Below are 24843 nucleotides of genomic sequence, written 5' to 3'. Positions count from 1 at the left end.
TTCCTGCCATTCGTAGTTTCCACCAGAGGTCTTAACGGACCAGAGATGGCCCAAACCTTCCTTGGATGTCTGAGCGAAATCTGTTCTATTGGATAATCAGCACATAATGTTTGTCTGTCAACTAAAGGTTTTTATTTTTGTCTCACAGGTCAATCAGCCAGTGGCTGCGATGCATCGACATCTCTACACTTCGGCTTTATCAACACTTGTTTACAAAAATAAAGATCCAACTGTTAAACTAAATTATGTGACGTGTGCTTTTTACACAGCTGAGTTAAGCAGCTATGATGACATGTTTTGCACGTTATATGGGATTAGAAGGTGGTAAACAACTGGTTGATGCACAGGATTTACATCTACTACTTTTTGAAATTGTGCAATGCATTTGTCACAAAATGGCCAGGTGAAGACAGTACTACATGCACGCAATAGTGTTGTCATCCTGTCTAATTTGATTCAGTTTCAATATCAGAAATTTGAGTTTCTATCAAACACAAAGTGTGGATATAAAAATGTATAATTATCGGTCCAATACTTTCATTGAATTTGGGAGTTCAATTTCAAAGCACTATGAAAAAATTATGACAAGAACATTAAGTAACAAATGTTGGTTGAAAACCTTAATTATGGGGGGGGGGGTAGTAATGTTGGTGACAAACCTGTGGGAAAATTAAATGTTAAGCTATTAAACTATTGACCCAGGATTGATCTACTGAGTGTGTAACCACAAGGGTTAACCCTCATGTGTTGTCCTATATCAATGTTCTTTTTAATTCCCCAAAATAACATGATTGATTCCACCCAACGCTCTTTGCCAAGTACAAATCTCTACTTTCATTAATTTTGGGGCGTCTTATTCAATTTTATAGCATTGTAAAACAAATGGAAGTGTTTTTGAAATAGTATTGAGTAAAAATTGATATATTCCAGTCTGTGATTATCATCAACATCCATTCCTTTAATTTTAGTCTCAATAATTCCTAATTTCTGCTTTTCTAACTCAAACATTAGGGATAATTTCCTATAAATGACGTTTATTGACCATATTCAAGTAAATATATATGTTGTGACCCATTTACATTTTTACAAGGAGATAAATGGAAAGAGTTAAAATTTTTTCAACCTAAAAATCAACGGCCTTACCTTATTGTCTGTGATATATACGCGCTGAGAGTTATTTTTGACCCTCTTGGCTTTCCATACGCGCGCCGCCTGAGACCAGCTGTTTGCGGGGAAGATGCTGTCAAAGCAGTGCTAGCTCTGCTAGCTTGCGCCGGGGCTGGAGGCAGAGGAGGATAAAACGCAAACAATGGCGGGTGTGCACCCTCAGGTATGTAACCCGGCGTTAATAACGCGTCTGTTCACGCACTATGAAACCTTAAATATGACGCTTTTGACGTCTAAATGAACACAAAGTGGTCGATGGGAGCTAACGTTGGTGCATCTAGAGCTACATGCAGCTGCTGTTGGGACGTGGCAAACCAGAGGTGTTATAAACACAAGAAACGCCTTGTTTTAGTCATGCATTATGCTTTATAATGACTTTAATAAGGGTCTTGCATCTCCTTGCGCGTAATAAGTTGTGTTAACCTACATTAAAGTGTCCATTGAGACCCACAGCTGCTATTTCTGTCCCTGTCTCTCTACAGGACGACCTGCTGAAAATGACTCACAGGGAGAACTGGAAGTGAGTAGCAGCACTTTCTTTCCCATTGTACACCCCAGAATATGCTTCATTTAATATTAAATACTTGGCTATATATAAACAAATGCTGCATTTTCATTCCCAGTCCTATTCCATCTCATCTTTCTGCCTCACGACTTCCACTTTTTCCTTCTTCTTCTGTGGTTTTCAGGGTGCAGCATGAGCGTCTGCACGTGAAGCACAGGGGTCACGAGGCCATGCACGCGGAGATGGTGATGATCCTCATCGCCACGCTGGTGGTGGCCCAGATAGTCCTGGTGCAGTGGAAGCAGCGGCACCACCGGTCCTACAACGTGAGACAACGACAATATTAATCAGATTTACACTTTTTAAATTGATACTCATTGGCTAAATTACAATTAACTGACTGTTGGAACGCCCTAGCCTGGCTCCGCCCTCCTAGTACCTACGTCTGGGTTTGCAGGGTACTCTTGGGTTCCCTCCGACCCGGTCCAATCAGGGAACAGAGGGCGTGTCTGAGAACGATGACGTTGAAGTTGTGCGCTAGCTAGAGTTGTAGTTCCGTAACGGCGGCGGAGAAAGCCGTTCGGTCTGTTGTGGCAACCCTGCCGAAAAATCCCAAAGTTAAAGCCGTAACAGGACCCTTCTTTGCTAAGTTGTTGAGTCTCGTGATGTTGTGGCCCTCGTCCCCACGGGTCTCGGAGACGGTTAGATTGTCCAGCTCGCTCCGTTAGCGGTGAATATGTCGGCTAATGCAAACGCTAGAACATAGAGCGGCTTCAGTTCCTCCCGTGGAAAACTCAAACCAAGCTGTTTGATGGCAAGATAAAGCTGTGAAAATATTCCAAATATAGCATCAGTCCAATTTAATGCATAGATGTTTTTAGGTGTCTAGCTACCCCCCCCCCCCCCCCCCCCCCCCCCCCCCCCCCTCCCACACACACACACACACACACACTGGGTCAGGGTAATCTGGTAATAAGATGCCCCAAAATTAATGAAAGTAGAGATTTGTATTTGGCAAAGAGCGTTGGGTGGAATCAGTCATGTTATTCTGGGGAGATTAAAAAGAACATTGATATAGGACAACATGAGGGCAACATGAAGGCAACATGAGGACAACATGAAGGCAACATGAGGACAACATGGGGACAACATGAGGGCAACATGGGGACTACATGGGGACAACATGAGGGCAACATGAAGGCAACATGTAAATGTAAATGTAATGTAAATGTGCTGTATTTATATAGCGCTTTTCCAGTCTTAACAACTGCTCAAAGCGCTTTTACATCTACAGGAAACATTCACCATTCACACACATTCATACACTGTGGCCGGGGCTGCCGTACAAGGTGCCACCTGCTCATCAAATAAACATTCACACGCATTCACACTCCGATGCGCAGCACCGGGGGCAACTCTGGGTTCAGTGTCTTGCCCAAGGACACTTTGACAATGACTGCAGGGGCGGGGATCAAACCACAAACCTTCCAATTGGCAGGCAACCGCTCTACCACTGAGCCACAGCCGCCCCTGCATGAAGACAACATGAGGGCAACATGGGGACTACATGGGGGACAACATGAGGGTTAAATAATTAAAAGTAATTTTAAACTGTCCTCCTCCTCAGCTGGTGACGCTCGTCCAGATGTGGGTGGTTCCTCTTTACTTCACCATCAAGCTCTACTGGTGGAGGTTTCTGTCCATGTGGAGCATGTTCTCCGTGGTCACCAGCTACGTCATCTTCAGAGCCACTCGCAGGCCGCTGTCCTGCCGAACGCCCAGGTGAGGACGACGGTCGGGACTGTGGGTATCTAGGGACGGGTTTCTGTCTTGGGATTTAACCCTTGTTGTGTTGTCTTACTAAAAAAAGCTTCATCGCTTTTTCTGTCATTTTTTTTGTCACTTTTTTAATGTTGTGGGTGCTTTTTTTGATGTTTTTTCTCCAAAGTTATTTGATATTTCTAATGTTGACATTTTCAGCTGATTTCGAACGCCCATTTTTTGTGATAAAAAAACTGAAAATGTGTCAAATTGTTGACATGTGGGTTAAAGAAAATACGTAATTTGATTAAAGAATATATCCTTTCTCTTCTTTTGCTGATGTTTGGCACTGGTAGGACTGCATCCAATTTCGTTTGGTATTGTTTAAAATTTGGACCAAATTCTGTTCTACCTGGCAGATTATTTGAGTAAAAGAAAATCTACAATCTTGTATATTGGAAACAAAAGCACCTCCTCAACTATTCTGATAACTGACTAAACATTTAAGCTATTTACTTAACCTCAGGTCAGATTTGACCCTGTTTTTTCATATCAGAAATTAGGGTTTCTTACAACTAAATTGCCCTAAAAATAACTTGTATGCATGCATGTTGTATGGTAGCCATGCATTCTTCGCTGGTAAAATTAATGGTTATTTCCATAAAATTTTGGGTGTTTATTCAATTTCATAGCATTTGAAAAAATGTTTCTAATGTTTTTAAAACAGTCTGTGATTCACTCAACATCCTCCGATCTTAAATATGAGTCATCATAATCTGTTTTTTTTTAACTCAAAGTTAAAATTAGTTAAAGTTAAATTAGGCTTATTGACCTTAAATAAAAAAGCGTTGAAAAAAGTCCTCAAAAATAGCAGCAAAAATGTCGAGAAAAGCGCCAAAAAAAATAAAAATGACTCCAGCTCCTGGAAAGTGAAGAACTCTCTGGGCTTTGTATCCTACTCACAGTCACCTGTTCTGGGGCAACTGAACCACTAACTACCCCTGATGCGACGGAGCTCCAAGCCAAGCACCAGAGTTGGTGTCGCGGAGCTCTGCAGCGGCTCAACACATCATCGTTAATGACTGACACATTGAGAACAATAACTGTGATGTAATTTGCTTGTGTTTTATTAAAAAGTGTGTTTCCGTGTCCTTCAGGATGGTCTACAAGTGGTTCCTGTTGATCTACAAGCTGAGCTATGCGGTGGGCGTCCTCGGCTACCTCGCCATCATGTTCACCATGTTCGGCTTCAACGTCTTCTTCAGGTGAGTCTCCGCCGGCGGAGTCCCAAGCCCACGCTGAACTCTTTCCAGGGGGGTATCTGTTGTTGGGTCCCAGTCACTCGCATTAAAAACGTCAGCTCGCCGAGGCGAAGCAAGGCGGCTTTATGTGTGAAGCACATTTCATCTACGAGGCAACTCAAAGTGCTTAACATAAAACATCAAAGAGCAGCTAAAACGAATCCAAAACACTCGTTAAAATAGAAAAAGACAGGTAAGACTTACAGGCAGGGCTGTAGTCAAGACCACCTTAGACAAGTCCAAGACCAGGACTAGTCGAGTCCAGGACAAGACCAAGACCAAAGAGGTTTGAGTCAAGACCGAGTCCAGGAAAGAAAAACAGGTCTTATGCATGACAGTATCATGACAATCATTTAGGGTTTCACTTTCCCCCAATATTATTATCAACATAATAAAGACACAGGGACTGGACTCGGTCCAGACCAAAAGCCATATGGGACAAGACCAGTGGCCGAGACCGAGACAAGTCAGAGTCCAAATACTAGCGAGACCGAGACAAGTCCGAGACCATAGAAAAACGGTCTCAAGTCCGGATTTGAGTACTACAGCCCTGCTTACAGGTCAGTGTAGGAAATGAGCATTTTCATTGATTTGATCTGAAAAGAAATATTTCTTTCCCCAGCGAGTCCTCTCGTTTGACCAGCTTGAACTACAGACTATCTGGACTGTCTTTCAATATTTGTGCTTGGAAAATGGAGCTGATTCTTTCTGTTGATCAGCTAATCGATTGACTTATCAAGTCAAACAGTCTGCCGGACAATTTAGAGACACGCTGTGCAGAGTCATGCCTGAAACCCACAATGAAACTTTCTTTAAATATAAACCTGTTGCCGTAACGATTCCAGTCTGGTCTCAGCACCTTAACAGGTCTTTGGCCGTCGATGCAGTTAAACAGGACATGTCTTCACTCTGAAAGCATAATAAATACTCCATAAAGCCCTGCGGAGTCTTTTCACATACTCAGACTGGAAGTCCTCTCTGTCAATTAACATGTCTCTCTGTTTAGTAAAGTCTTGTATTGTCCTCCAGGGTCAAAAACGTACAAATATTTGACATTTTTGTCTCTTTTCAGACTTTTTTCCCACTTTTCTTTTTCTTTTCTCAATAACACCACTTTACTACCACTAGTTCTACTACTTTCTGGAATTCTTGGTCAATAACCCTCATTTATATACAATTACACCTAATATTTGAGTTTAAAAGAAAAGCAGAAATCATGAATTATTATGACTAATAGTTAAGATCAGAGGAATAAAAGTGATCAGTTGTATTTGCAAAGAGCGTTGGAAGGAATCCAATCCATTTTTATGGTAATTTGGTTAAAAAGAAACCCATATTTCAGATGAAGGGGGTCATCCAAGGGGGTCAGATTTGACCCGAGGACAACAGGAGGGTTAAGCACAGTTTATATATGTGCATTCAATCATTCATTGGAAAGACAATACACATTGTATGAATTATTCCCTCTTACTAAGAGACTGCTGGGGGTTCTTGTGTCTCTGTGCAGGATCAAGGCGGAGGACTCGATGGACGTGGGTGTGATCATGCTGTTTTACGGCCTTTACTACGGCGTCATGGGCAGAGACTTTGCAGAAATCTGCTCCGACTACATGGCTTCCACCATCGGGGTAGGGCTGGTGTTTTCTGTTGATTATTCATGAGAAATGACCGGACGTTTCGATACTAGTTTTTGTAAATTCAAACTCAAATCTGAACCCACAGACTTGACTCTGATATTTGTAGATTCGGTGAGACTCACACTTCTCGAGGATGTCCTCATCGCTGATGTCCAACTAGTGAGACGTCCGAGATTCTACCTAGAAGTCACAGAATAAAGACGCTCCGTCTGCAGAACATGCCCGAGATTCTTCATGTTTTTGACATTTTATTCAGTAGCACATTAATCCAGCGATATCTGTCTCTACATCTATGGGAACACTGCAGACAGGAACTGCTGATAAATCATTCAGCTGGCTTTCATTGGTGCCTGTTTGCCAAAAAAGATTTAGATAAAGCTTTAAGATTTTAAAGTTGTGTCCCATGGCAACATTCCTCTTTACAGCTCCCGAATGATTTCTTTTTAATTGGTATTCTCCAGAAATATTATTTTTATTTTTTTATTTTATTTAACCTTTATTTCACCAGGAAAGTCCCGTTGAGATTATTAATCTCTTTTTCAAGGGAGTCCTGGCCAAGAGGCAGGGCAAAAACACAATCAGTGACATTTATAAAAGTTATACAACACAGTTAAAAACATTTGCAATGTAAACAGGTCATTTCAGGTTCTCTCAATCTGGATTTAAAAGCATTTAAGGAAATAAGTTCAGATCATTTCAAGTCTTTTTGCAAAGAGCTCCATGCAGAAGGAGCGGAGCCAAAACAAAAGCCCTTTTTCCCAGATTTGTACGGGAAAATGGAACAAAGAGCAGCAAGAGATCATGTGATTAAACTACTGATTTAGGATTATGTTGAATTCTAGATTACAAAACGGATATTTTGCCCGTGTTGTGTTAAAAATGCGGACATTCTACACCTCTAATTCACACATTGTTAACCGTGTGTGTGTGTGTTCAGTACTACAACAAGGGAGGCATGCCCAGCAGGAGCCTGACCGATGACATCTGCGCCGTGTGTGGTCAGAGGATCCTGGTGGACGTGGAGGAGGAAGGATTTATAGAAGACACCTACCAGCTGTCCTGCGGACACATGTATCCTAAAACTCGGCTGATGTCTCTCTCTCTCTCTCTCTCTCACAGCTCACAGTCAGGAGCTCACAGACTAACATGTGGGAGCCCGGATATCACAGTTGGTAGAGCGGGTCCGTATATATAGAGGTCCACTCCTCGCCGCAGTACAGGCGCTTAGCAGATGCCCGAACCACCTCAACTGGCTCCCTTCAACGTGAAGGAGCAGCGGCTTAAGGAGCCAGTTGAGGTGATTCAGGCCTCAAAAAATGCCCCAAAATAATCTTAAAAACAAAAAAGAATGACTGAAATGCGTCGCCGTTTCCTAAAGATCTTTGTGTGTTAGGTCACCCTGGGTTTATAAACCGAATCCGGGGCAGCAGTGCTTTCGAATGTCTTTGTTTCAGGGGCTCGGATAATGCCGAAGTAGAGTCTACGGGGGTCTTAAACCATTTAGTTTTTAAACTTCATCCAGATCAGTCCTGTTGTCACAGTAGGATCATTATTTCAAAGTTGTTCCCTGTTCTAAGCTGGTGGTTGTAAACTGTCTAAGCCGAGTCATTTCTTCCGTGTTTCTGCCTTAACTCGCCCCGCCCCCTCAGATTCCACGAGTTCTGCATCCGCGGCTGGTGCATTGTGGGAAAGAAGCAGACGTGTCCGTACTGCAACGAGAAGGTTGACATGAAGAAGCTGATGAACAACCCGTATCCTTAGACTGTCCCTGTGTATTCAGACTTTCACATTCAGATGAGTTTATTCAAGCATGTTAAGACTTGAAGGAACAAAACATGTTACCCAGGTCCAGAAATGTACACAATAAATAACATTTGCAGTGTTTTAGCTAAACTAGACCATCCTAATTATAAATAAAACATAGAACCCAATAAATAGAACACCTAAGTTAAAACTCAGCTTGATGTTTCATACATCTACTGCAAGGAAGACATGATTGGTCGTATCAGCCGATTTATGGGGTTCAGGAACCAGCCCTGATGTGCATCTTGCACCAGGCATTAGTCCAGACCACGCAGCTGCTTAACAAATCTGAAACATATCCGCAAAGTGATTTACTCTAAAACTACCACTACCCCTGATTTCCACAAACTTCAGAACGGCTATGGAGTCATTAGGTTTCCATTAAAGTCAATGTGTATGTATATGTGTGTAAGCAAAATATAACTTCTGTATCTGTGCGTGATATGGATTGGCACCAAATTCCAAGGGGGTCTTCCTTGGTTAATGCTTCACCTTTCCACCAACTTTCATGAAAATCCAGCTAGTAGTTTATCCGTAATCCTGTTGAAACAAACAAACCAATGTGAAATACGTGAGTTACTAGGCGGAGGTTATAACGGGGGTAGGAACATATGAAATAGCAAAGAACATAACGTATGTATTTTTCAGGTTAAAATTGCCTTTTATAACACACTAAACATAATGTGCACCCTGTTTGATTTTTATTTAAAGTGTTATGCATTGCCTGATTCAAAAGTCCAGCGAACCATGTTTTTTGTCAGAATACTGAGCATCATCTTTCTTCTGTCTGAGCGCTCTCCTTAATTCCTTCGTCTCCTGCCAGCTGGGAGAAGACGCACGTCCTGTACGGGCAGCTACTCGATTGGCTGAGATATCTCGTCGCCTGGCAACCCATCATCATAGGCATCGTCCACGGGATCAACTTCTCCCTGGGCCTTGAATAGAGCCCTGTGGCACTCCGCCGTAAGTACAGAAAGTCCTGGAGTCGTGACCGAAAAAGTGCAGAAACGTTTGGCAGCAAACTGTCAAAGTCGGCGCTACAAGGACCCGGTTCAGAGTCTTTTGTTTGCTCGGTACGTGTTGCTCGACTGGAAGCTTTGCGCAGTTTGCAGGTGGTCCCAGCTGGTCCTGGTCTCTGTCTGCAGGGGGACACTGTGATGCCAAAACCGCTGCCAACTTGAACAAGAACGAGAAAAGATTGGGTACAGATCCAATGATCACATGAAAACCTTTGACACAAGGAAGACACTTGTAGTTTGGAACTTATGGATATGTTGCTGTCATGTATGTTGTTTTTAATGTGATAAATCGTAGCTTCACTTTGTACTGTAACCCGCAAAATGCCTTTTTTTTAAAACAGTTTAACCCTCCTGTGGTCCAGGGTCAAATCTGACCCCCTTTAAAAAATGTCTATCTGAAATATGAGTTTCTTTTTAACCAAATTACCATAAAAACATGGATTGGATTCCTTCCAACGCTCTTTGCAAATGCAACTGATCACTTTAGTTCCTCTGATCTTAACTATTAGTCAAAATAATTCATAATTTCTGCTTTTTTTAACACAATTATTAGGTTTAATTCTATATAAATGAGGGTTATGGACCATGAACTCCAAAAAGTTGTAAAACTAGTAAGGTGGTGGTAGTGGAAACTAAAAACAAATCTAAAAAAGGGACAAAAGTGTCAATTTTTTGTCATTTTTTGACTCGAGAGGACAACAAGAGGGTTAATAGTTGATTTGCACACCGCTAACACCACCAACACAACCTTTCTTTTAAATAGTTAATCTGCAGACTACATAATGAACAATGTGCCCAAACACCTGTTTACATTTAACTTTGTTCATTACAAAAGGTTGATTTATAACGTCTGTTGTGTAATGTTTTAATTAATATGAAGCTAAAGTTGCCAAATGGTCGAGCAGCTGGAGTCCGAATGTCCCAGTTATGTTTCTTTGATGATTGTTGTCGACTTATCAGCTGATCCTCCATGATGTCAACTAGTCAAGTTACAAAATGTGGGATCCGCGAGAAGAAGGTAAAGTGTACTCTTGTTTTGATGTTGTTCTCCTAACATGGCCGCACGCGCTCCAAAACATTCAATAAAAGCAGTATTGGGTTTTTTGTTAAATCCCGGGAAACTTTTCCATCTGTGGGGAAGAAAGTTTTCTTTTTCCAAAATCAAATGTAACATTGCTTTCTTTATCAAGAATGCTGCTGATAATAACTTTGTATTTATTAAATATGTATAAAACCACATCAAAGTGTCGGGTTTTTGTCTGTGCACAAGAGCGTGGTCGTCTCCAGTTGGGTCAAAGAAAGGAACGGTCTACTAAGACTTTGGAAAAGAGATCATTGGACCTGCTGGGAAACACGGAGGAACTTCAGAGAATAATCTCAGAACTTTACTTAACCCTCATGCTGCACTCATGTTGCCCCCATGTTGTCCCTATGTTGTCCTATATCAATGTTTGTTTTAATTCCCCAAAAAGTGTGTGTTTATGTGTAAAAAAGGCCTGTCCTAATGCAAAGTATCAAAACAAAAACAATGATACAGAGAGCTTAAACTCTGTCATCATCCATCCATCCATCCATCTTCGACCGCTTATCCGGTATCGGGTCGCGGGGGCAGCAGCTCCAGTAGGGGACCCCAAACTTCCCTTTCCCGAGCCACATCAACCAGCTCTGACTGGGGGATCCCGAGGCGTTCCCAGGCCAGGTTGGAGATATAATCTCTCCACCTAGTCCTGGGTCTTCCCCAAGGCCTCCTCCCAGCTGGACGTGCCTGGAACACCTCCCTAGGGAGGCGCCCAGGAGGCATCCTTACCAGATGCCCGAACCACCTCAACTGGCTCCTTTCGACGCGAAGGAGCAGCGGCTCTACTCCGAGCTCCTCTCGGATGACTGAGCTTCTCACCCTATCTCTAAGGGAGACGCCAGCCACCCTCCTGAGGAAACCCATATCGGCCGCTTGTACCCTGACCTCTGTCATCATAACTACCAATAATTACATTTTAACGCTTACTGGCCATCCCAAGAGTAAAATATTAAAATGTTGAGGGAATATTGACTTGTTTGCGAGTACTGGGTCATGGTGTGAGAATGAGGCGTGACAGTGGGAGTCACAAACGGTAGCCCACCACTCTTCTTCCAAAACAGCGTGCCCTTCATCACAGACGGCCGCAGTAAGTCAAGGTAAGACCTCCAGATTCCTTCTTTACAGATCCAGTATGGACTTATCATAGTCTTATTGTTATGAACACATCCTAAAACGTTGAGTATATAAGGACAAAGTGGGGGAAAGGATCCTTTTCTTTTGGTTTATTTAGAAGACAGAGTAACTACTTCCTCTTTCAGTTCCTGCCTGCTACATGAGTGTTCATCACACAGATCTAACGTCTTCATGATTAACTGTAAAAACTAATATTGACTGATTAGGACACTCATTTGATCTTATCCTGTTGGGCTGTGTTGAAAACTTTAGTTCCACAGGACAGTCAACGTTTTAGCTCCTTTTGCCAGTCATCAGGGACACCACAATAACCACGTTGGGGGGGCAGCAGATCAGCCTGTAGAGAGCTGGGATGGGTTTATTTTTAAATACATTTCTCTACTTCCAGGCTATTTCCCATAAGCCCAGAAGTTATTAAGCCACTTGTATAAAGAACAATCTGCTGTCTTTACAAATGTCTCCACCCCTGCATGGTATTTAGTTACATTTGGGACATGTGTTGCGCTGCATTGCATCTGCACTGTATGATTTCTACAGTTAAATACATTTTTATTCCATTTAATATTAGTTAAATTTTCCATTTTACTTAAGATTTAAAAGAAAAAGGGGTTTAAAGCAATGTGTGTTTTACTAATCGACGTTTACATCGCATTGTGTTTCTTTTATTTTTCCTCATCATATTTGTTCTTTTTGGATCTACTAGAATAGGTTTACATGCTTTTATATTAAAAAAACAAACATATGTTTCTCATACTGCGTATCGCTCCTGTTTGGTTGAGGGCTAACTCCTTTTATACCTTCCCCTCAGTGACCCCCGTCTCTGCTTTCTGCCGTATAACAACCCCCGTTACCATCAGCAGGGCGGACGGTTATATAGGTTATACATCTAGTAATAATTAGTTTTTACTTCTTTTTACCTGAGACACACACACCCTTGCTAAATTAAAGGGCCCCGCCCGGATCAGGGAGACCGGAGGCAAGGCAAGAGGCTTTTTCAGATTTTTTACCCCGACGCCCCCCACTAACGGGCCCTTGTCCCCCTAACCCTGACCCTGTGTATCTTAAGCACTGCCCGAGGGGATCTTTACAACCGAAGATGTTTCTTTAGTACTCAGGGTTAGGAACCGGTCCTCCCAGGGTCCCCGGAGGTCCCCTCCCTCTCAAAGACGCCCGCTAGCCTTCGTTGGTCGTTGGTCGCTGTTCCCCCCCCCCCCCCCCCCACTAGGAGATAACAGGAGATCTGACTTTCAACGTCGGTCCCCACCGGGCTGCAACTCGCCCATGGGGTTAAAGAGGAGTCTTAACTACCATCACGGGGGGGGGGGGGGGAACCTCTGCCCTGGGAATTGCCCTGTTGCTGAAATGTGCTACACAAATAAAGCTGCCTAGCCTTGCGTGTGAGAGAGAGAAATTAATGACTAAAATCAAGGACTACAAGTCTTTTTGGTCCCCTAGCTCACAACAAGCTCAGGTGGTTTCATTCTTTAGTGAATAATCAAAAAACAAGTACAAAAAACAGAAATAGTCTTTTCCCTTTCTGCCCTAAAAGCAAAAAGTACCAAAATCAGAGAATAGAAAAAAAAAACAGTAAGTTTTTTAAACTTACACTATATGTTACACATAAAAATTCAAAACTTTTTCACACATCAACATCTTATCAAATTTGTCAATTTTAGCAACTAGGACACAGGCACGTTCGACACATTCAGATTTAGTGTATATCCAATGGTGCAGATTTGATATTAACAGGTTCTGCTTTACCTTTCCTTAGTGCCCGGGCTGAATGTGGAGACGCATCTCGTCCTAGTTGTTCACTTACTCAAGGATGGGTCCGTGCCTTCCTCGATCGCCCCACGTTGGGCGCCAAACTGTTGGAGCTAAATCCTGCTCCATTCTCAGGGTTCAGTCAATTAGTAGTCAAAATCTCAGATGTCGATGTGTGAATCCATTTTATTACCTAGGGTATCCTGAGACAAAGTCACCTGGATCAGGCTCGCAGCTCTCCCCTTCCTTTGTCTGCCTCTCTGGATCTTGGACCCCTAGCCTTATTCACAAAGGGGGAGGGGGGGGGGGGGGGGGGGGGGGGGGTCTCTTGGCCACAGTGGTGTTTCTGTGTGCTTATTCGTTATCTTTTCAGTTGGAATGTGACTGGAGTGTAACTTGGGGCTGGAAACAGATCCAGGATGGTCCCTAACAATCAGTTCTGCTTCTGACACATTTAGGAGAGGCTGGATTATAATGGAATGTACCACAACATCTTATGTTACAGAACAGAGTCTTGCAAAACAACTCCATGCAACAAACAACAAACTATGTACTTATAACAACAAACTTAATGCATGACCAACATGTCTTCATTTATGTTGACATAATGCTTTTACCTTTTAGCTTGAATGTAAAATACAAATCACACACAATGTTTAAGTGCATATAACATTTTAAATTCCAACAACACACACTTAACAAAACAGTGTGAAATAACTGAAAACACGTCTTGTATTCTAGTTTCTTCAGAGTATAACCCCCCCCCCCCCCACCTTTGCTTTTTTTTATAGCGCTGCAAACCCTTGGTGTTCTCTCAGTGAGCTTCATGAGGTAGTCCCTGAAATGCCCCCCCCCCCCCCCCCCCCCCCCCCAGGTGGGCTTGTCAGGGTTAATTAGTGGAGTTGCTTGCCTTATTAATGGAGTTGGGACCATCAGGTGTGTTGTGCAGAAGTCAGGTTGATACACAGCCAACAGCCTATTGGACGACTGGTAGAATTCTTGTTATTTCAAGAACCAATCAGCCAAGAGAATAGAAACGAGGTCATCATAACTTTAAGAAATGAAGGTCAGTTGGTCCGGAAAATGGTGAAAACTTTGAATGTGTCCCTGAGTGCAGTCGCAAATGGGTCAAAACTTTAGTTATTTACACTTTTTTATTAAGTACATAATTCCACGTGTGTTCATTCATAGTTTTGATGCTTCAATGATAATCTACAATGTAAATAGTCATGAGAATAAAGGAAACTCATTGAATGAGAAGGTGTGTTCAAACTCGACCTGTTCTGTAGATACAGAAGTATATGGCAAATGCAGTACTTTAATTTTTACTTTATTAAATTCATAAATGCATCAATAAGATGCCGATTTAATTGATTCAAGTAATGGCATAGACTTGGGTATGGGTAGAAGAGCCATGTGTGTTTATATTTATATCTCAGGTGTTGGATGTTAGTAACATACATTTAGTTGATGGTTCAATTGTGTCATGTTAACATCAACTTACTTTATTTTTGTCATTTTAGGAGTCATTTTGAAAATGCCTTCCAAAAAGAACAACGCTCCAAAAAAGCAAAATACGCGGGACATCATGTCATGTTTCAAAGGGTTCAAGTGTCTGTGTGTTGGTGGGGAGAAGAGGAGGACTGTCGAAGAGGATCTGGAAAGAGACAGCCGCTTCATTGAAGACCTCGACGACGTCACTCTGTCTGACAATGAGAATCCAGATTTAAACACTGAATGCCCGCAAAAGGTTGACAACCTACATAACAACAAATTAAACGTACAAATTGAACGACAGCGGGCCAATTGTGGTGCATCAAATACTTCACTTCAAAAGTGTGACACAACGCCAGTTGTAGATGTAGTGCAGCAGAGAGGAACCAGTGTCAGAGCGGTAGTTGATAAAGGTGTCAGCATTGTTGACATTGAGGAGATTTATGAAAAACTGCGTCAGCAGAGTCCAGCTTTGAGAGAATTGATGGAGAGTAGATTCCCTGGGGATTCTTATCAGAAAGCAGTCAACCTGAAGAAGGAAAACTTTGGGAAGATCCAACAGTCATTCAGTGAAGTTCACAGAGTCAAGAAGCTGCTGAGACAGGGCGAGTCAGTTTGCAAAGTGGTGGTTAAGGATGTTTGTCAGGGAACAGGCTTTGTGCTGTTTGACAACTTCATCTTGACCAACGCACACCTTTTCAAAGATTGTGTCGAAGGACAAAAGTTGAAGAAGGATGTAAATGTGTTTGTTTTCTTCAACTATGAAGATCCTGAGCCAGACTTAAATTACTACTACTACGAGCTGGCTCACCGTGACATCTGCTGCACTCAGGATGATCTTGACTATGCCGTACTTGAGCTCAACCCTGAGAGCCAGAAATCAAACCAATCGACACAAACACAGAGAAGGAAGGTGCCACCAGGACTCCTGAAGATGTTTGGTCCAATGCCTCAGAATGGTGAAGCCTGTATTATTGGTCACCCAAAAGGAGAAGTGAAAAAAATGGATCTTACATTTATCATTGAGAAAGAGAAGAGGGAGCAGGCTGTCAATGATCACTTACATCCATACAAAGAGAGTATTTTTACTCTACTCACAATCATTAACCTTCTCAAAGATCAAGGCCTTGAAAACATAATGATGGGTGGGACAAAAGCAGACAAAGTAGGGACCTACAACACTTTCATGTATCACGGCTCTTCTGGTTCCCCGGTGTTTGATGCTCGTGGTCGAGTCTTTGGTTTGCACACCGCAGGATATGCTTATGAGTTCATAAACCACAAAGGGAGTGTGATAGAGTTCGCCCAACCTCTGCTAACTATATTTGAACACTATGTGAGTACGCTAAAAGAACATGGGAAGGATGAGCTGTTGGAGAGAGTTAAGAAAGAGGTGAAGGGAAACTCAGACCTAGAAGAGGTCTTAAAGTCTGTGGTTGAGCTCAAGGATGAGCCAGCAGACCCTGAGGAGCTCCTGGACTACATTGAGCCAATGGATACTGATTAAGTATTAAGACCTTCAAAACACATCTGGCTGTATAGGTTATTTTAGAGTTCATGAAATTATTTTATTTTATTTATTTTGACCGAATGATTAACTGACTCGTTGTCATTACTACAAATTGTGAGGCTGTCCTGCTATTTTTGTGTACCAAGTGTATTTTGGGGGCTGTGAACAGCTTACTACTCAACCTGTAACCTTCCTATAACCATCACTTATTTAATACTATATTCTAGAATTACCATTGATGTTTGTTGTAATGTAATCAGAAACATTGACTCGCCTGTTAAACCCTAAATGTCATAGTTAAGCGACTTTTCTTGGAATTGTTTAGTTTTTTGTGTTGATTTTGTAATTGATATTTTAGACTTTATTACCTATATTACCTGTTTCACTAAAATTAAAAATCACCTGTCTGTTCTCTTTAAAATCAGTTTCCTGTCATTGATTTCTAATTATTGTTATGCAACACTGTTTATATCGGCTGATCCAGCACATCCTGCTAATCTACCAGAGGAGGAGACACTGAACCTGAAGACACATGCTTGAATTCAGGAAACTACTAGAACTGTTGGGTCCTTGTGAATTCTGGTCTAGACCTACTCTATCTGTAAAGTGTTTTGAAATAATTTGAGTTGTTTCTATGTGGAATATGTAAGTTCTCCCCATGTTTGCGTGGGTTTCTCCGGTTCCCCCCACCATCAAAACCATGTGCTAGGTTCTCCAGTCAGTAGCTATGTTTCCATCCTCGTGTCAATCGAATTATCTAAAGTTCGGTAGAAAAAATCATTTGAATAAATCTGGTAAAAGTGTGTTTCCATCCAACGGCTTTAAAGCCAATAAACACCTGTGGTAAGGATGTCACATGACACTGTTTTGCATCACATGATCACTGTGGGACAAGTTGTAATAGAGCTCATGCTCCAGCTGATAGAGACATATCGAGCTTTAAGAAAACAACGCTATTAACACATCGCTATGACAATGCAGATGCAACTTGTCTTTTATTGCCCCCCCCGGCTCTGCTGCGAGACTCTTTGTTGAGACATGTCTCTCTGTCTGAGCGTCTTCCATTGACTCCGCATGACGTCCATTTCCTTTACGAGTTCCTGATAAATTAAATCCAGAAAGTCCAAATCCATCTGTTTTTGTTGCCCCCCCCCCCCCCCCCCCCCCCCCCCCCCCCCCCCAAATGTGCAGACAGAGTGGAAGTACTGGGGGAAATGTACTACAACTTCTTCTTCTGCGTTTTGTGGCGGGTTGTAACCATAAAATGATCTAAAACCTAATCGCAATTCATTATTTATTCGGCAAATAACGTTTCCATGGGTGTTTATCACATAAGCCGAATATCAAGAGAAAATCAGATGAGACCGAACGTATTTCCTTTGAGTCGATATTCATGAAATTCCATTGAATTTTACTGTTTCCAATATTACGTGATTTAGATAAAAACGTGTGGATGGAAACAGAGCTAGGGTCCTTGATCACGGCACTGCCGTTGGAGTTAGTCCCCGGGCGCTGTGATTGGCTGCTCACTGGGTCAAATGCGAGAATGAATTTTGCAAAATGTACTGTACGTGTATGTGACAATAAAAGTAACTTTACCTTTAATGCTACTGTAAGCATGTGGTTGTTGTTTCACCTTATGTCCACTATCTGTATTTATAACACAATGACGTTATGTTAGAAAACAAAACTGAATCAATTTGTCATAAACTGAGTAACATTGGTGTTAGCCACAATGCTAACGGCATTGATAACTATGCCAAACGGTGCTGCCACAACTATTTTAGTGATTTATAAGCAACCTGTTTCTTGCAGATTGTCACATTACTGAGAAGACAGCTGTTAGAAGCTGATATATGAAGTTGAAGCTAACTCTGACAGCTGTAGGGCAGCTAACATTAGCTTTAGCTGTCTCCATGAAGCTCCTAGCTAAGCTAACTCTGACAGCTTTAGGGCAGCTAACATTAGCTTTAGCAGTGTCCATGAAGCTCCTAGCTAAGCTAACTCTGACAGCTGTACGGCAGCTAACATTAGCTTTAGCAGTCTCCATGAAGCTCCTAGCTAAGCTAACTCTGACAGCTGTAGGGCAGCTAACATTAGCGTTAGCTGTCTCTGTGAAGATTGTGAAGTGATTACATGTGTGTGTAAATAAGGCCCGCCCTAATGCACAGTACATAAAAATGATACAGAGAGCTGAATCTGGATGGATGTCTCAGCTTGTCACTCCCTTGAACTAGCATTAAGTGTGTGTGTGTGTGTGTGGAAAAAAAGCTGCAAAGTACAAAAAAACAATGCTACAGAAAGCTTAAACTCTGTCATCAAAACTACCAATAATTACATTTCAGCGCTTACTGGCCATCCCGAGAGTAAAATATTAAAATGTTTTACTTGTGTGCAAGTACTGGGTCATTGTGTGAGAACGTGGTGCGACAGTGGGACTCCGAAGGGTTAATGAAATATGAGAAGGAGTCACATGGGTTAATGAAATATGACGCGCAAGGTTCAGAGTCCGCTATTTCCTCTCTGTCCCCCAAAACAGCGCGCGCTTTTTCAGAGACGGTCGCAGCAAGTCAAGGTAAGACCTCCAGTCTTTATAGATACAGTATGGACTTATTATAGTCTTATTGTTATGAACACATCCTAAAACGTTGATTTTCTAATGACAAAGTGGGGAAAGGATCCAACAGTTTTTTTAGAAGACAAAGTAATTACTTTTTTCTTTTCATTTCCTGACTGCTACGTGAGTGTTGAGGCTCATCACACAGATCTAAAGTCTTTGATGATTAACTGTAAAAATAATTATAAAAAAATGGACTGATTAGGACACTCATTTGAACAGGACAGTCAATGTTTTAGCTCTTTTTGCCGAGACATCACATTAGTCACTTTGGGGTGGCAGCTGGAGAGATGCCAGGGGTGTAAATAGAGATCAATAAACAGTATAAATATTAATAAATATACATTTCTCTACTTCTAGGCTATTTCCCAAAAGCCCAGAAAACTGCAGTCATTAAGCCAATCGTATAAAAGCATAGTATGCATAGTATTTAGTTACATTTGGGGCATATGTTGTGCTGCATTGCAGCTGCACTGTTTGATTTCTACAGTTGAATACAGTTTTATTCCATTTAATATTATTTAAATTTTCCATTTCCCTTAAGGTTTAAAAAGGGGGGTTTAAAACAATGTGTGTTTTACTAATCTATGTTTACATTGCATTGTGTTTTTTTTTTCTTCATTGTCATATTTGTACTTTTGGGATCTACTAGAATAGGTTCACATGCTTTGATGTTCAAAAAACATGTTTCTCATACTGCCCATTGCTGCAGCTCCTCAGTTTGAGCATTTGGCGCCTTCCTGAAAAGCCCTGTGTGCTCTGATTGGTCAGCTGGCTCACTCTGTTGTGATTGGTCAGCCAAATAAATACGAGCTGCTAGGCGGGCTGTGCTTGCTCAGGCCTTTTTTCATTTTTGGAACCTCGTCCTCTCTGCCGTTTTTTTGCCCGATGAGTCACGGGTTGTTGCAACATCAAATCACAAGGGGGGGGGGGGGCAAAGTGTGCCGGCTTCGTGCTGTTACAGGAGCGGCACTGACACAGTTACAGACAGCCAGGTCGCAGCGGTGCATACTGGAGAGAAACTGAAACTAAAGTATGGATCTCAATACAACGGTATTGATCAATATCAACACCAACTATTACAGTCTGTGGGCAGCACATGTGAAAAACTGAGCTGGCTTTCTACTGAGACGTCTCTAATTATACATTTCAAAAAGGAATGTGGGCGGGGCTTTTACGTCTTGTTAATGTAAATAATTTTCAATGAAAACCTTGCCAGTGGAATTTGTTTGATTAAAACAGATTTCACACCATAATCTTTCATTTGTACTGCAGCGAGTGTACAGTATACTGAAGGCAGCCCACTGTCAGTTGACATATAGATTCAGAAGTATATGGTAAATGCAATACTTTAATTTTTACTTTAAGTTTATCAATGCATCAATAAGATGCCGATGTAATTTATTCAATTAATGGCATAGACTTGGGGACGGGTAGAAGAGACATTTGTGTGTCATATTTATATCTCAGGTGTAAGATGTTACTAATATATTTAGTTCATGGTTAAATCATGTCATGTTAACATCAACTTACTTTATTTTTGTCATTTTAGGAGTCATTTTGAAAATGCCTTCCAAAAAGAACAATCCTCCAAAAAAGCAAAATACGCGGGACATCGCATCATTTTTCGGCACACCTGTAAGTTCAACATCTCTCTTTAAATAATTAACAAACACTTATCTTTGACTGAATCTGTAATCTTGTGTAGCCTCACGGTTTGGCAAACTAAAACCTCCAACATGGATATATTAACCATGCAGAATTATCTGCAGATTACCCAACTGATTTGTGCATGAATGCCAACATTATTTCATCAGGGCAAAACTGTCAGCAGCCGATTGTCAGAGAGTGCACAGCCAGGCGGAGCTGCAGGCGGAGCTACAGGCGGAGCTGCAGGTGGAGCTTCAGGCGGAGCTAAGAGCAGATCTGCTGGGTCTGATCCAGGGGAAGGAGCCAAATTCTCTCAGCCAAGCGGAGATGCACGATCCAATCTAGGTGGAGCTACAGGCTCTCAGGTGAATTGATTGGAATATGACTTCAGCTTTTGATATGTTTTAATGAGAAAATAATAATGATTAGGCTCTTTTTATTTGATGCATTTGATGTTCTAGCAGCTCATCAATTTGTTACGGCTATATCACAAAACCATTGCTTAGATGTTTCCCTTAAGGATAGTCAATAGTGTGAGAGTGTGAGTGTGTGTGTGTGGGGGGGGGGGGGGGGGGGGGGGGGGGGGGGGGGGGATGAGCATGCAGGCAGCAAAGTAAATGTATTCATGCCAGGCGCCAAAAAACTATTTCATCAGGTTCAGAAGAATCATCTGCAAACAATTGGTCTTCAGTTTGTCTTTACACGAGACTGCCCTCCCCCGTGAAAACACTCCACTCCTTACCACGTGTGTGTATTCTAGTACATGACCTCAAGGTGCAATTACATTCAAGTCAATTTTATTTATTGAATCAATTCATAACAAGAATTTTCTTGAGACACTTTACAGATAGAGCAGGTCTAGACCACACTATAATTTACAGATAGAGCAGGTCTAGACCACACTATAATTTACAGATAGAGCAGGTCTAGACCGCTCTATAATTTACAGATAGACCAGGTCTAGACCACTCTATAATTTACAGATAGACCAGGTCTAGACCACTCTATAATTTACAGATAGACCAGGTCTAGACCACTCTATAATTTACAGATAGAGCGGGTCTAGACCGCTCTATAATTTACAGATAGAGCGGGTCTAGATCACTCTATAATTTACAGATAGACCAGGTCTAGACCACTCTATAATTTACAGATAGACCAGGTCTAGACCACTCTATAATTTACAGATAGACCAGGTCTAGACCACTCTATAATTTACAGACAGAGCAGGTCTAGACAGCTCTATGGTTTACAGATAGAGCAGGTCTAGACAGCTCTATGGTTTACAGATAGAGCATGATGCATGGTGATGAACAGTGGCTAAAGCTTTTTCTCGATTTTCAGACACGCAGCCAAACGAGAGTGAAAGAGGAGAACGGTGTTGATCCCACGGTGAGTAGACTGATGCGCTGCATGTACAAAAAGTCAGCATTGATGTAGATTTACAGCTAAAATCTCACAGTATCTTACTGTTTTAATATTATACAGGATCATACTGTAAGTGGCAATGCATACTGGGAGAAAAAAATTATATTACAGCACTATCTGCAGAATGTTGGAGATCACAGGTAATTACTGTTAATCGCAGTGCAGTGGAGTTTAAAATACAGTATGCTTACTTATGCAGAATATTACTGTAAATTTACCCTGAAAGGTTTTACTGTGTACATCAACAAGAACATGCGATTTTATGCTCACTCTTGTTTTCTGCAGGGCGAACATCTGCATCGCATCACAGTGAAATTCAGTACTAATGACAGCCAGAAATACACTATTGACTGCTATCATCCTCGCACACTGCTGGACGTGATAAAATCATCTGAAATCTATGAAAAGAAGATGAAGATGCATTCAGATGAAAATATTGTGATAACGGTGGGTGAAGCAAGGGACTCTATTGTTGCAACACATTTCCCTTGTACTTGTATCAGGGGTGGGGAGACTCTGATCATATCAGGGCAAACAGAAAAAGTTGAAGTGACTCAAAACCACGACGAAACAATACACTCAAGGGACAAGTATTCTGTATTTTACATTGATACCGTGGGAGGGCAGTACACCAAACAAAAGAAGCTTTTTAGAAACAGTGTTGTCAAAGAGTTCAAGCGTCTGTTGGTCTATGGGGAGAAGGGGATGACTGTCAAAAAGGCTCTGGAAAGAGACGGTCGCTTCATTGAAGACCTCGGCCACTTCACTCTGTCTGACAATAAGGATCCTACTTTAATCACTGAATGCACACAAAAGGTTGACAACCTACATAGAAAACAATTCAAGATACGTCTTCCACGGAACAAGAGGGCAGGTTTTGAAAGACAGCGGGCCAATTCTGGTGCATCAAATAAAAATACAACGCCAGTTGTAGATGTAGTGCAGCAGAGAGGAACCAGTGTCAGAGCGGTAGTTGATAAAGGTGTCAATAGTGTTGACATTGAGGAGATTTATGAAAAACTGCGTCAGCAGACTCCAGCTTTGAGAGAATTGATGGAGAGTAGATTCCCTGGGGATTCTTATCAAAAAGCAGTCAACCTGAAGAAGGAAAACTTTGGGAAGATCCAACAGTCTTTCAGTGAAGTTCACAGAGTCAAGAAGCTGCTGAGACAGGGCGAGTCAGTTTGCAAAGTGGTGGTTAAGGATGTTTGTCAGGGAACAGGCTTTGTGCTGTTTGACAACTTCATCTTGACCAACGCACACCTTTTCGAAGGTTGTGTCGAAGGACAAAAGTTGAAGGAGGGTATAGATGTGTTTGTTTTCTTCAACTATGAAGATCCTGAGCCAGACTTAAATTACTACTACTACGAGCTGGCTCACCGTGACATCTGCTGCACTCAGGATGATCTTGACTATGCCGTACTTGAGCTCAACCCTGAGAGCCAGAAATCAAACCAATCGACACAAACACAGAGAAGGAAGGTGCCACCAGGACTCCTGAAGATGTTCGGTCCAATGCCTCAGAATGGTGAAGCCTGTATTATTGGTCACCCAAAAGGAGAAGTGAAAAAAATGGATCCTACATTTATCATTGAGAAAGAGAAGAGGGAGCAGGCTGTCAATGATCACTTACATCCATACAAAGACAATATTTTTACTCTACTCTCAATCAATCACTTTCTCAAAGATCAAGGCATTGAAAACATAATGATGGGTGGAAAAATAGCAGACAAAGTAGGGACCTACAACACTTTCATGTATCACGGCTCTTCTGGTTCCCCGGTGTTTGACGCTCGTGGTCGAGTCGTTGGTTTGCACTCCGCAGGATATGCTTATGAGTTCCTAAACCACAAAGGGAGTGTGATAGAGTTCGCCTATCCTCTGCTCACTATTTTTAAACACTATGTGAGTACGCTAAAAGAACATGGGAAGGATGAGCTCTTGGAGAGAGTTAAGAAAGAGGTGAAGGGAAACTCAGACCTAGTAAAGGTCTTCAAGTCTGTGGTTGAGCTGCAGGAAAGCAGACAGAGACCCGAGGATGAGCCAGCAGACCCTGAGGAGCTCCTGGACTACATTGAGGCAATGGAAACTGATTAAGTATTAAGACCTTCAACACACTTGGCTGTATAGGTTGTTTTAGAGTTCATGAAATCTTCATTTTGACCGAAAGATTAACTACAAATTGTAATACTGCCCTGCTATTTTTGTGTATCAAGTGTATTTTTGGTGCTGTGAACAGCTTATTACTCTGTAACCATCACTTATTTTAATACTATTATTATACAATTATACTATTCTAGACTTACCATTGTTTGTTGTAATCTAATCAGTAACTTTGACTCGCCTGTTAAAACCTAAATGTCATGTTTTTTGTGTTGATTTTGTAATTGATATTTCAGACTTTATTACCTATAATATAAAAGCTCACCTGTTTGTTCTCTTCAAAATCAGTTTCCTGTCATTGATTTCTAATTATTGTTATGCAACACTGTTTATATCGGCTGATCCAGCACATCCTGCTAATCTTCCAGAGAAGAAGACACTGAACCTAAAGACACATGCTTGATTTCATCCATCACATGGATTCATAATAGAACTTTAGCAAATACTGACTGCATACACGAAGGAGTTGCTGTAACCCTCTAAAACAGTCAGCTAAAAAAATATTATAAGGTATAAAAAAGTGTTATGATCCTATAAATGCTGTTCAAAGCATACTAAAGCCTAAAAGGGTTTAACGCCTCTTGCAGGCAGTGTGGACAACGTGCATGGTCATCAAAACCGCTTTATTAGAACCTCTTGTGTTTGAGTGTCCCCTCGCTAAAGAACTGATTTTGGTTTTGAGACTTCACGTGAATTACAGACACTTGATGGAAGATATTTCAGAAAAACCCTGTGAGTTTCCGGGGAGCGTCAAGCATGTAGGACGTGCCTGCCGGAGCTCCGCAGGAATGTGACTATTTGAACTTTTTTTA

At 41.7% G+C, this 24843-nt stretch overlaps 3 protein-coding genes across 3 annotated transcripts; all 3 read left to right on the top strand.

Annotated features, from left to right (window-relative positions):
* The first annotated feature begins 1189 nt into the window (after nucleotides 1-1189).
* rnf175 (ring finger protein 175) lies at nucleotides 1190-10432 on the top strand. The gene is made up of 10 exons (XM_034901244.1): nucleotides 1190-1330; nucleotides 1650-1687; nucleotides 1857-1998; nucleotides 3300-3454; nucleotides 4591-4698; nucleotides 6242-6362; nucleotides 7309-7442; nucleotides 8021-8122; nucleotides 8998-9533; nucleotides 9899-10432. Exons 1-9 carry the CDS (start codon nucleotides 1310-1312, stop codon nucleotides 9116-9118), a joined length of 942 nt encoding a protein of 313 aa, XP_034757135.1. The 5' UTR covers nucleotides 1190-1309; the 3' UTR covers nucleotides 9119-9533; nucleotides 9899-10432.
* A 4259-nt stretch (nucleotides 10433-14691) lies between these two features.
* On the top strand, nucleotides 14692-24099 carry LOC117962123 (protein FAM111A-like). Its single transcript, XM_034901235.1, has 2 exons — nucleotides 14692-16205; nucleotides 23999-24099. Exon 1 carries the CDS (start codon nucleotides 14707-14709, stop codon nucleotides 16168-16170), a length of 1464 nt encoding a protein of 487 aa, XP_034757126.1. The 5' UTR covers nucleotides 14692-14706; the 3' UTR covers nucleotides 16171-16205; nucleotides 23999-24099.
* On the top strand, nucleotides 18691-24023 carry LOC117962118 (protein FAM111A-like). The gene is made up of 5 exons (XM_034901229.1): nucleotides 18691-18748; nucleotides 20343-20428; nucleotides 20608-20805; nucleotides 21785-21832; nucleotides 22154-24023. The coding sequence occupies exons 2-5, from the start codon at nucleotides 20357-20359 to the stop codon at nucleotides 23963-23965; spliced, it is 2130 nt and encodes a 709-aa protein (XP_034757120.1). The 5' UTR covers nucleotides 18691-18748; nucleotides 20343-20356; the 3' UTR covers nucleotides 23966-24023.
* Nucleotides 24100-24843: the final 744 nt, after the last annotated feature.

This window comes from Etheostoma cragini, chromosome 19 (assembly GCF_013103735.1).
Source record: "Etheostoma cragini isolate CJK2018 chromosome 19, CSU_Ecrag_1.0, whole genome shotgun sequence".
NCBI lineage: Eukaryota > Metazoa > Chordata > Actinopteri > Perciformes > Percidae > Etheostoma > Etheostoma cragini.
The sequence above is the reverse complement of the archived record's forward strand: the minus strand, read 5'-3'. Positions and strand labels throughout refer to the sequence as shown.

Excerpts from the sequence above, each read along its gene's own strand:
- rnf175 (XM_034901244.1), top strand. The coding sequence starts at position 1,310 with ATGGCGGGTGTGCACCCTCAG. Across the intron at positions 1,331-1,649 it reads TGGCGGGTGTGCACCCTCAG|GACGACCTGCTGAAAATGAC; the intron begins GTATGTAACCCG and ends GTCTCTCTACAG. Across the intron at positions 7,443-8,020 it reads CAGCTGTCCTGCGGACACAT|ATTCCACGAGTTCTGCATCC; the intron begins GTATCCTAAAAC and ends CCGCCCCCTCAG.
- LOC117962123 (XM_034901235.1), top strand. The coding sequence starts at position 14,707 with ATGCCTTCCAAAAAGAACAACGCTCCAAAAAAGCAAAATACGCGGGAC.
- LOC117962118 (XM_034901229.1), top strand. The coding sequence starts at position 20,357 with ATGCCTTCCAAAAAGAACAATCCTCCAAAAAAGCAAAATACGCGGGAC. Across the intron at positions 20,806-21,784 it reads GTGGAGCTACAGGCTCTCAG|ACACGCAGCCAAACGAGAGT; the intron begins GTGAATTGATTG and ends CTCGATTTTCAG. Across the intron at positions 21,833-22,153 it reads AGAACGGTGTTGATCCCACG|GGCGAACATCTGCATCGCAT; the intron begins GTGAGTAGACTG and ends TGTTTTCTGCAG.